This window comes from Pipistrellus kuhlii, unplaced genomic scaffold, assembly GCF_014108245.1.
Source record: "Pipistrellus kuhlii isolate mPipKuh1 unplaced genomic scaffold, mPipKuh1.p scaffold_m20_p_1, whole genome shotgun sequence".
NCBI classification, from domain to species: domain Eukaryota; kingdom Metazoa; phylum Chordata; class Mammalia; order Chiroptera; family Vespertilionidae; genus Pipistrellus; species Pipistrellus kuhlii.
Window position 1 is genome coordinate 31,989,110 of NW_023425404.1, and position 12,650 is coordinate 32,001,759.

At 39.2% G+C, this 12,650-nt stretch overlaps 1 protein-coding gene across 2 annotated transcripts in view; it reads left to right on the forward strand.

Annotated features, from left to right (window-relative positions):
• The window catches only part of AAGAB (alpha and gamma adaptin binding protein), a 44,020-nt gene that overhangs the window by 24,733 nt on the left and 6,637 nt on the right, over window positions 1-12,650 (forward strand). For both annotated transcript variants that reach the window (XM_036437959.2, XM_045581286.1), the window contains exons 6-7: window positions 11,185-11,267; window positions 12,356-12,452. In XM_036437959.2, coding sequence (XP_036293852.1) covers window positions 11,185-11,267; window positions 12,356-12,452 — 180 coding nt within the window. The remainder of the gene's footprint in view (window positions 1-11,184; window positions 11,268-12,355; window positions 12,453-12,650) is intronic.

A 12,650-nucleotide genomic window follows, 5' to 3' on the forward strand; every position in this document is an offset into this window, starting at 1 on the left:
GTATGTGAACTAGTTAGGTGCAGGCCTTCAGAGTGTAGAATCTCCATGCATGCATCTGGTGTGACATCTTCCCTTTACAGATGGGGAATGAGGCCTCCGGAAGGAGAGGTGACTTGCCTATATTCTCACAGTGAGTCAGTAGCTAAGGTGGGACCCGAGGGCAGGTCTCCTGACCAGGAGTGCTGTGTGTTTTTCCATTACAGTGTGCTGATTTACATTATTGGCTGCGTAGAGAGGAATGAGCACAGTGGTTAAATAATTTACCCAGGCTGCAAGGGAGATGATTGGCAGAGCTAGGCGAGTTCATCCCTGTAGAACCCCATCAGCATAGGAGTTCTGGCATGAGTAAGATTTTAATGAGACAGACTAGAAGTAACAAGTACAGGTGAGAACCTGAGACTTCAATTGGTGTCTGAAGTGGGGTGACGGAGAGGGCAGCTTTGTGGGACCTTGCCCTAACCTGGGGGGCCTGCACTAACTCTGGGCAGTAAGTGACAGAATTGAGTTAAATGGTAGGACACCCGGTTGGTGTCCCCCGAGAACTGGAGAATTGCTTGGTGAGGAAAACCCACACATCTAGTGTCAGAAGTGTTGGTTATGAATAGAGCTGGAAACATGTTTTCTTTAGAGATCTGATGAAAATGGTTGAGAAACACTGGATCTGGTTGTATATACTTAGCTCTATCTTAGAGGAAATCCCCAGGTATCATTGTATTGATTGTAAAGGTCAAACTTCTAGGGAAGTCAGAGTTTCCGTTATATGCATTAAAGACATAACAAAATGGTCCAGGAAATGAAGTGGTTAGGAGTGTTTACAATTGGGCTATGCATTCTAGATGCCTCCATCCACATCAGTTGGCTCACTTTATAACCTCTCCTATGCTGCCTTGTCTTATATTTCCTAGGCCTGAAAGTCTGGCTGTGACTCAAGAAAAGAGATGTGGATAAAACTTCAGCTGCCTACTCGAGTTACCCTCAGTCCCTGTTAGAGCCGGGCTTATAGCTGTGGAGAACTACTATTTGGGTCTATCTATATAATTTGATAATGTCCCCTTATTATCACCATGAAAGGAGAAACTGGGTCAGTGCTTTATGCCAAATGTGACAGATTTTAAAAGTTGACTCTCCCCACCTGTCTTGGCTCCAGTGAGATTAACTTCTCTTTTTATTTATCTGGTATGCCAGAAAGCCTGGTTGCAAAATGCTTTATTTTCATTAGATGGTCTAGGCCAGTGGTCGGCAAACTCATGAATCAACAGAGCCAAATATCAACAGTACAACAGTTGAAATTTCTTTTGAGAGCCAGATTTTTTAAACTTCTTCTAACGCTACTGCTTCAAAATAGACTTGCCCAGGCCGTGGTATTTTGTGGAAGAGCCACACTCAAGGGGCCAAAGAGCTGCATGTGGCTCACGAGCTGCAGTTTGCCGACGATGGGTCTAGGCATTATGCTCAGCACTGTACCTTGGACTCTGGAGCACTAGGTAGATAATAAGATTTGGTTTTAAGGGAAAAGAAAAGAAGCCTGATTTTGTTTTGTTTTTCAAAGGAAGTCACTGTCTCACATGGGAGGGTGGCAGCGTCAGTTTAATTCACCCCAAAACCCCGCCCGTGCTGGGCTGTCACCCATGCTCTGCATTCTAGATGCCTGGGGGGCCACGAGGGGTTCAGTCTGTACTTACGGACCTTGGGTATTCAGTGGGTCTTTTTACAAACACCACAAGGAGGGGATTTCTGTGACTTTTTATTGTTACTAATCGGTGAAAGAGGGATTAGGCTAAACAAATACTACAGAGTCCTGATTTTGGTCCCTCAGTGGTAAACAATAATTGTAGAGATTGTATTTCAAAAGCCCTGAGAATGTTTAATAGTTTAATCTCCAGTGATGCAGGTGGGTAAGAGGTAAGTGGGATTTTAATAGTAGAAATGATTCTTTCTTATGATAGTTTTCTGTTTTCCCATTATATTTAAATGAAAAGAAATATTTATCTGTTAATGTATGCTTCCCCTGAATTTACTCGGTAACAAGATACCCCGGCAGAAATCCCAGATTCCAGTTTAAGGAATCATTTGCAGCTGATGTACAGAGCAGTGGCAAGAAATGAGTGCCAAAACCACAAGATCTGTCTGGCTACCTGATACTGGGCTACTCTCCTGAGGGTGCAGATGGCTAATGCCTATAATATAAATTGGTTTTTTTTAAAAGAGAGAGTAAGAAAATTATTAAATAAAAATTTAAATTTAGTGTTACAGAAAATAAAATACCCAATTAGTGAGAGGAAGGATGGTTCATGAAGAGGGTTCTAGTGGGGTCTCTCTCTGCTAGGTGATCTTGGGAAGATGGCACCCTGTCTCTGGACCCCCCTTTCCCTAGGATAGGGTAGAGCAGCGTTTTTCAACCGCTGTTCCGCGGCACACTAGTGTGCCGCGAGATGTTGCCTGGTGTGCCGTAGGTGCAGATAAGACAAGAATTTTATAATTTTTCACTATTTTGTTTACTTAATATTTCATAATAAAGTAATTATAAAATATTTTCTTTGTGTTTATTTGATTCCTATTCAAGAGAATTACTTTATATATAGTCAATATAGGCACAGAGTTAAATTTTTTAACATTTTCTAATGGTGGTGTGCCTCGTGATTTTTTTCATGAAACAAGTGTGCCTTTGCCCAAAAAAAGTTGAAAAACACTGGGGTAAAGCTATACCAATGCTATATGCTGTGGAACTGAGTTTCTTGAGTCAGAGTGCGTTGCTCCTTTTTATCCTAGCGCCTAATATTGGGGAACTGAAAAAATTATTTGAGTAATCTCTGACAGCTGTCTAATTGAATATTATCATCAAAACTAAGATAAATAAGACAGATACTGATTTCTCTCCGTGTGTAGAAGGCATAATTTGGTGGTGGTGGTGGTTGTAAGAGAAAAAGAAGAGGGAATTGTAAAAAAATTAGAGAAGCTGGAAGGGAATAAATGTGTGAGTCAAATGGTGAGACTTTGTTTTAGGAAATATGCCCCAAATTGTCCACAGCAAATGAATGATGGGAAATCTCTTCAGATTAGTCACTGTGGTAGCACTTACAGGTCTCCTTCTGCTGCCACCTTGCAAAACATTTTTGGTAATCTTGCTTTGGAATTATTTTTAGAGCTGGCTATGAACTACACATGAGATAAATCATCTTTTTCTTCACCATAAAGTCTTGTTTCATTGCTCTCATAATTCCCCACACTTGGCTCTAAATGATATTTTGACTTGATTCTAAACATTCTTTTGAGAATTTTCAAGAGTTTGCTTCAGACTCCAGAGATTGGATTTCATAATGGGAGCATTATTAGAATTAGTGTAAAGCTTTCCTTTACGAGACCTTTGAAAGGACAGTGCTCATTTTATGTTTAGTCCAGAATCTGTAGCCTGGACCTAGCCGGTTTGGTTCAGTGGATAGAGTGTCGGCCTGCAGACTGAAGGGTTCCAGTTATTAGGTCTAGTAATAATTAATGTCGTTTTCTAATACCTTTTTTAAATCGAATTTATTTAAACAATACAACAAAATTTAATCAACAATATAGTTGCCGTTGTTTTCTACTACTTGTGCCCAACACTCAGGAAGCATTTTAATCCCTCTGTTGTAAAATTCTTGTGATTTTGATGCAAAAAATTCGGTCAATGCATTTTTGAGGCATTCTTCATCATTAAATTTTTTTCCAAGAAGAAAGTTTTGCAAAGAACGAAACAAATGGTAATCGGAAGGGGCAATATCAGGAGAATATGCAGGTTGAGGGAGAACTTCCCATTCCAACTGGCGCAGTTTTTCAGCAGTGATTCTTGCAGTATGCGGTTGTGCGTTATCGTGGTGAAGAATTACGCCCTTCCGATTAATCATCGCAGGTTCTTTTTCTCTTAAAGCTTGGGCTAACCTTTCCAATTGGGCACTATACACTGCACTTGTAATGGTTTGGTTAGATGGTAAAAGTTCATAATGAAGAATTCCTTTAAAATTCCACCAAACACACAACATCACTTTTTTCGCATGCAAGTCAGGTTTTGGCGTGGGCTGCGGAGCCTCATTTTTGTCCAACCATTGAGGCCGCCTTTTCAAATTAACATACAGCACGCATTCTTCATCTCCGGTAACAATTTGCTCTAAAAACGGCAAACGGTTTTGACGAGAGAGGAGCGAAACTGCAAATTGTGACTCTTTGATTACGGTTGTTGTCGGTCAACTCATGAGGAACCCATTTTCCAAACTTTTGGACTTTGCCAAGTGCATGCAATTGATTGGGAATTGTTTTTTGTGAACAATTTAAAGTTGTCGCAAGCTCTTGCTGGGTAATTTGAGGATTTTGCACCAAAAGAGCTTGAAGAGCTTCTTGATCAAAATTGGACACACAGCCTCGACCACTCTTGTCATCTAACGAAAAATTTCCCTCGCGAAATTTCTCAAACCAACGCTGGCATTTTCTGGCGCTAACTGCATCTTGACCAAGAGCACTACAGATGTTTTTTGCAGCCTCACTTGCTTTTCTTCCTAATTGGAACTCGTAAAGCATGCAGTGCCCAATATGCTCTTCATCCGCCATCTTCTTAGCCCTAGTTTTGCAGCAAAAACCAAACCAAACACAAACTTTTTCAAGCAAAACTTGTTAATTGCACTTCACACGTTCTGTAGATACCACGTGTTTGAAGGTTATGTCAATATAAGTCAACGCCAAGCAAGATTTTAAACGAACGTTAAGAAACGACATTAATTATTACTAGACCCGATAGATTCGAGTTGCAGGCTTGATTCCCAGTAGGGGGTGTGCAGGAGCAGCCAATCAATGATTCTCTCTCATTATTGATGTTTCTATCTCTTCCCTCTTCCTTCCACTCAGGAATAAATAAAAATATTATAAAAGAACAACACTAGGAGGACACACACACTAAATATTAATTGTCATCTTTGGTGATTTAAATTTTCTTCTTTATACTTTTTCTATTTTACAAATTTTCTACAAAGAACAAAATCATTTATAATCAGGAAAAAGAGAAAATACTGTGTAATTACTTTCTGGTTCAGTTCATTATGTGTTCTAGGATTGGCAGAAACAGTTGCTGACTTGTTGAGTAGGTGACTCCAATGTCATAGGAAGAGCCAAGATCCACGTCTCCAAAATCCAGAACCAAATGCAGTGTTTCAGCCTATTTCTCTAAATAAGTGCTGTTTTTAATAACATATTTTGAAGTTTTATCCTTTTCAAGCAATAGTTTAGTAAAAGAATAAATCAGTTCTAATTATTTTTTTATTTATTTCAAAAACATTTAAATTTGCCAAAACCGATTTGGCTCAGTGGATAGAGCATCGGCCTGCGGACTGAAGGGTCCCAGGTTCGATTCCGGTCAAGGGCATGTACGTTGGTTGCGAGCACATCCCCAGTGGGGGGTGTGCAGGAGGTAGCTGATCGATGATTCTCTCTCGTCGATGTTTCTAACTCTCTATCCCTCTCTCTTCCTCTCTGTAAAAGAAACAATAAAATATATATATATATTTAAAAACATTTAAATTTATCAAGCAGATAAATCTAGTGAAATGTGATATAAAAGTATAGGCTTATTTCCCTGATACCAGTGAAATCATTTCTGATGATGCACTGCTTAAAATAGGTTTTATGTAAATAAAATAAAATAAGTTTTATGTAAATAGTATAGTGTGGTTTTAAAATACCATTCAAAAATAGGTACAGCTTTTCTGTGTAAGTTGAGATATCATAGCTGTGGTTTTAAAATACCATTCAAAAATAGGTACAGCTTTTCTGTGTAAGTTGAGATATCTTAGCTGTGCTTATGGTAAGTTTGATCATGTTTATCAAATGGGTGGAAACGAAAATATTTTGTGGGGAATGAAAGGGGATGTGAAAAACCTTAAAATATGGGGAAAACGAACTTCCTAAGATGATGCCAAATAATTGTGGCTTTAAGGAAATGAAAGCTGAATTATGGATACAGAAAATACATAACAGGTCATCTAAGGCATTTTGGGGCTGTGTTTATGGAAATCCTTAATATTGTGATCAGTGTATATAAGTTTAAAGTAAAAAGGTTTATGTTTAGCTAATGCTTGCACCTCTGTCATATGAGGCTGTCAGCAGATATTTTAGCATCTCTGCTGTATATTTAACACTCTGCTAGGAGCTATATTGTCCGTGTGTACAAGGCAGTTACAATATAGTTAAGGATGGCAGATTGACTTCAGACAAGTACCTATGCTAGCATTTCTCTCAAGGCCTAATTGACTAGTAAGGATATAAAAGGCAAATGGCACTGAGGTAGAAGTGAGCCAAAATCATCAGGAGAAGTTTTCCAGAGTAGGGGGAAGATAGTTATAATGTTAACAGGAGGTAAGATGGAATCTCTTAAATGTTTTTACTCTCTTTTTTTCATTGAAAATATTTTCCAGGAATGACTTAAAACTTGAGACTTTTAGCCAAAAATTTCCTGTTCTCATTAGATCTGTATCAGTGGTTCTTACTTAGAGGTAATTTTGTGCTTTCCCCACCCCCAGCTCTGGGGACATTTGGCAGTGCTGTAGTTATTTGGTGGGTATAGGCAGAGATTCACAGGACTCCCTGCCACCCACACAAACACACACACAACAGTCTCAAATGTCAATAGTGCTGGGTTGAGAAACCCTTTCTACATACACTTGAGGGACAATGAAAGGATAGTGAGTCTTAACCAGCTAACTGCCATGCGTCCAACACGGAAACCATCCCCACACTCCCTGATATTTTGAATTTAATTGTGTCTGTAGACGCTTATAGTGTACAGAGGGTTAATCACAGGTCTGCCACTGGTTTTATGTGACTAATGCCTCCAGGAGTTATGGGACTGGGCTGGAATTAATGAGAAGCATGAAAGTGGTATATGATTAATTATTCCATCCTGAGCTTAATTTAGTTGAAATCGGTCTAAACCAGGGATATAATGAAGGATTATGGACAAAAAGAACTATAGGATATGTGATTAAAAAGGCCCAGCTTTGTGTCATATCCAATATTTGTATCTTTAGCATTGACTGTCTCAACTTTTATTCTTTACATGTTATCTCTGGGCTTAATGGAAAGAGGAATTTATAATTAGAGAGTTCTGGATTTCATGTTCAGGTTCTAGCTGTGTGTTTTTGAACAAGTTACTTAATCTCTCTGAGTTACAGTTTACTGTGTAAAAAAGGAATAAAATAAATTTGTAAAGAAGATAACAAAATAAAGGATATAAAAGTTGATTTCTATTTGTGTGTAGAGGGCATATTTTGTTAATTGTGAGGATTAAAAGAGTATTGCATCGTTAGTACTGAGAATGTTAGCTTACACATTCAGAGTAGGGCAAAAGTAGGTTTATAGTTGTAAGGAAACACATTTTATTCTTGTATAATTATTAAGTAATTATTATTTTCCATATGAACAATTGTAAACCTGCCTTTGGCCCACTCTGTAGTTAACACTCAGTAAATGTTAGCTATTATGATTATTAAACCTTATAATAGTACTGCAAGATAAGAATTGTTATACCCTCTGCATAAATCTAGAAACTGAGGTACAAGACCATGCAGTAAATAGAACTAGGATTCAAATCCATGTCTTTATCTCCAAATTTATATGCTTATATTACCTTGATAAATTGGTGGAGAAGAGCAAAAAAATTAGAAGGAAAAATACTTTTTTAAAGAATAACTCTGCCCATTCTCCATATTAAAATTTCCCTTTTTGTCCAGGTTTTTAATTCTCTAGATGTCTCATGGAATGCAGGTCGAAATTTCTGTGTGAGATGAATTTTGTTTCTAAAATAACCATATGCCTTTAGATTTGTACAGTGATGTGCATGTAATTTCACATATTATGATTTTTTTGAAACTTTCATTAAAAATAAAATCTCCTCCCAAGGTTTAAGAATTTCCCATTTCAAATCTTTATTCTAGAGGCTGTGGTTTTGTTTCTGACACTTTCTGGAAGAACTCTATGCTCATGACCAGCAGCACTATATATTTTTCTTCTTGATACTGTCATTTTTATCTGTCGTTCCAATGGTGCCAATTTACTAATCTACTGAAACTGAATGGGATGGTTTCATAACCAGAGTTTAATATACTCACTATGCCTTTCAGAATAATTGACTTAACAACTTCCCCTTTCCGCCGCTCTGAGGTTCCAGAAGAATTAGTTGAGTAGGTGGATTAATTTATTCCTTCCTACTCTAGTATTTTGTGGTATCAATAAAACTATAGATACTAAAGCCAGTTTCAACAAATACCTAAAATAATAAATCCTTCTTAATAGGATGGCATTTCCATGCCCTGAATCCAGTGGGGGAAAATCTGGCAAACAAGGGAATATTTGTGTAATCCTTTTCTATAAGAACTAGTAGCCCTGCACACAAATCCGTGTGCCAGTAGCTCGCTGCCCCGCCCTCCTGTAGCTCCTTTCTCGCTCCCCCCCCCCCCACCACCATCTTCCCTCTTAGCTAGCTGCCCTGCCCCCTCTTGTAGCTCTCCGCTGCCCCCTGTAGCTTGCTGCCCCACCCTCCTGCTGATCCGTGATCCGATCGATCATTACTCGGTCGGTTGTTATGCTTCACGGCGTAACGCCTGTTTGCATATTACATCTTTATTATATAGGATAATCTTTACAGAGGGTGAACATGGGCAGAATTTTGCTAAATGTTGAACTAAGCAAAACAGAGTATCTTTAAAATTGTATATAAATGAGTAAAGTAAAAGCCAAGATTTTTGAGCAATCAGCTTTGGATAAACAAACATGGATTGTTTTACTAATTGTGAAGATTTATGCTTAAAACTTTCTTAAAATATAAGCAGTAAGAACATAGTGAACTCTCTTGTTAACTAAATCCTCCATTGTTTATAAGAATGTACTGAGCAACGTCCTTCCAACTTATTTTAATTAGCCCAGAACCTGATTATAAACTCAGTCATCTGTGAACCTTAGAAGGATTCTAAAATTTAAGGTTCTTGTTTTTCTCTTAAGTAATTAAAAAAAAAAAAATCTAAGCCCAGCCAACTCAAAGTTATTGTCAAGAGAAGATAAAGAATGCCTCTTTACTTAATAAAATCACAAACTTCTAGAGCAGAATGGACTTTAGCAATCATGTATAGCAACCGTCTTATTTCACAGGACAGAAACTTAAGACACAGAACGATTGATTGCTTTGTCCAAGATCGCACTGGTAGGCAGAGCCAGGAATGAAATCCAGGCTTTCTGATCTATCCCACTTCTCTTACCACTATTCTGACTTTTTCATAACTTTGAAAAATTGGATGTCCATATTTTTTTTTTATTGTGTAAATACATTTAGCACATAATCATTAAATTAACCACAAATCTCTTTGACTAGTAAACACATGAATATGAAATGAAAAGTTTATGGTATCTAGTGACGAGTCTAGCTCCCTCTTACTCCTGCCTATCCCAGACCCCCTCCTTCAAGGCAGCCATTTGAAAGAATGAGGCATTTAAAATAGACTGCTTTGGTCTAATAACACCCATGCTGATGCTATTCTTCTTAGATTGCAGTCTGACCTGCCAAGGTTAGATATTGCCCAACAGTGGATAAACATAAGCTGTGGAATTGGAATATGGAGAGATCTGTGAATTAGATTTGAAAATTACCCAAATCCAAGTTATTTTCAGTAGCAGAAGCATTCTCTTACAGCAGTCCTCCATTACTCAGATAATGCCTGTGGTACAAAGAGCCTAAAGTACTTTATAAGAGCCCTTGTGTATCCTCATGACATGTGAAATCCCAGTCTGAGTATTGCATAATCGCATACAACTGCTGTAAAGTCTATAGCGCATTGGCCAAAATAAAAGAATGATGTTGCTGTTTGAATAAACCTCCCTAGTTAGTGGAACCATTGGTGTGGGACACCACATGAAACGCTCTCAGCCTCTTCAGCCTGCCTCGATGAAACCTCAGTGCCTGCCCGGGGTGGGCCACACCCAGGCATTTGGCCTGGAGAGTCCCTCACAGAATGAGCAAGCTGGGTGAGGAGGTGGAAGGGCTGCACCTGCACCTGAGGCCCTGCTGCCACAGGACAGGTTGTGGAGCAGGAGAAGCAGCAGGGCAGCAGCAGGCTTTCAGAATTGAAGCTTTCAGATCAGCTAGCCTCCCTCCTGCATGGGTTATAGCCACATGCAGTAGGGAGGCGAGGCAACTCCCCATGTGGTGAGAGGTCAGGTTGGAACAATTTAGACCCAGGAGGCCATACATTGGCCTTGTCCCTGTTTAAAAGGCCAATCTCCCTCAAGGGGAAGGAAGGAGGGCTGAGATAGATCACGTGGCTCTCCTCCATACCAATGTGTGACCGAGCCTGACAGCAGTTTCACCTGGCAGGGGGGAGGACGCAGGAAGTCTGTAAGTTGTTGAAAGAGAGAGGAGAATGGGTGGGTGCAGAGCGAGGGAGAGGGAAGGCAAGGTCGAAGGAAGTTGTCTTTTTGAGAGAGTTCTTTGGCTTCATTGCTGTTAGGCTCTTGAGCTGTGGGTTTCAGGTTTTACTCTGCGGCCGTGTTTTGCTTTGTTTTCAGTGTCCCTGATGCTCACTCTCCTGGAGTACTTGGTAAAAGTTCAGATCCCTTGTCTTCTGTTTCAGAAATTCTGCCTCCATTGGAAGTAGGGAGAATACTGCCTACTGAATACTGGGGTAGTTCTAATAAGTACCAGGTGGGTTTGGGGGAACACTATCAAATCAGGGCTCAGGCCTTTCCTTTTATCAGTTCTACAATAGATGTTCTGCTCTAGATTTGTTCTCCATTGTAAATACAGATATTGAGAGTAGCGGGGGCCTTAACTACAAGTAGCTCAGATAAAAATTAGAGCTGTATTTCAAAAAAGGCATGCATGTTCCTTTTCACTTTAAATATTGGCATATTACTAATTCATAGTGACTATTAAAACATCCATGGTGTTAATCTTGACAAACAGAAAATTTGTTATGATGGTTCTGTAATTATATTTGACCTGGACCAATACTCTGAGTTTTGAAAATTAATCAGTATTTAGAGAGTATGGTAATTGGTAATAACTATGTTTTACAGTTAGAACTTTTATAATGAGGAAATAGCCATTGTTTTGTCATCACAGTCATTTAACAACTTAAAATGTAAGTTAAAATTTTCAGTGGTTGTATTTCTTCTTTTCAGAAAGGAACCAAGGCTTTGGCCTTCTCAGCTCATTGGCTGGAGCAAACCATAGCATTGGATCAGCAGACCCGTGTCGCTCAGAGGTAAAGATTTTGCCTTTATCTTTTCTCCTCTTTTACTTAATTCCTCCTTGTCATTATGAATTGATTATTTTTTCCTTTCCATTTAAGAAGTGGCAGAGAATACTAAAAATAGATAAAAGGAGACTCTAAAGCAGTCCTCTTGTGCCTGGTACCTGTGAGAGAGGCTGGTTCAGCATCAAAGCAGTGAGCCGTTCACGATGTTTGCAATCTGGGTGGTTTCATGTGTTCTTATTAGCATACTTTTTAAAAAGTGCTGGGGCCGAAACCGGTCTGGCTCAGTGGTAGAGCGTCAGTCTGAGGACTGAAAGATCCCAGGTTCGATTCCGGTCAGGGGCATGTACGTTGGTTGTGGGCACATCCCCAGTAGGGGGTGTGCAAGAGGCAGCTGGTCGAGGTTTCTCTCTCTCTCATTGACGTTTTTAGCTCTCTATCTCTCTCCCTTCCTCTCTGTAAAAAATCAATAAAATATATTTTTAAAAAAATGAAAAATAAAAAGTGCTAGGATTTCCTTAAGGCATAAAGTTGCCTCCAGATCTTTAAACATAAAATAAAATTGGTGTTTCTTTTTCAGTACTTCCCATGTATAAGGCCCTATACTACAAATCTGAGGCAAAGTCCTTGTCCTCAGAGAGCTGAATAGGCTGATTTCACCCCTCTGTCCTCAAGGACTTTGGTCCAAGTTTACCTTGGTCGTCATGCTGGAACCAAGGGCGCATTAGGGCCACATTGCGCTTCCAGGCATCTTTTTCATCATTCTCTGAGCTGTTTATGATATGTCATGTTCATTTTCACATTCCGAATAAAGCATGGTCTTAAACAAAACAAACTATATTTTAGTAGTCAGTAGCAGAGTCATGACACTTTCTAATTTTTTTTTTTTTTAAGGAAAATACTCCTCTAAGTTAGTGAATTTTTAGCCATTTATTTTTTTATATGAGGTTGAACCTTCTTCATCTCTCCTTGTGTCTAGCTCCTAATATGGCTTCTCTAAAGCCAGCCAATGGGTAGAAGTGTGAGCCTTTCGGATTTAGTTCTCAAGTAGCCTGCTATTAAAGTATTGCTTGTGTGTTGTGTGTTTTCCTTAACAGCAGCCCCGTCTGCCAGCAGCAGATTGGACTGGATCCCTCCTGGATCGTCGGAGTGGTGCAGCTAATACAGCAGATGCTCAGGTCGATAGCATTGTGGGTAAGTTCCTCTTTTGGCTGCTGAGAGACAGCTCTGTGGAATTTGGAATAGCCAATGTATCAGGGAGTAAATCACCTGGGGAATATTGACTTTATATATGGGCAAGGGAAGAAAGTTGATAGTGTAACCCCAAATGAATGTGAGCCTTGAGATAGCTATCAGAAAAAGGAGGAAGAATATACACATTGCAAATCTATA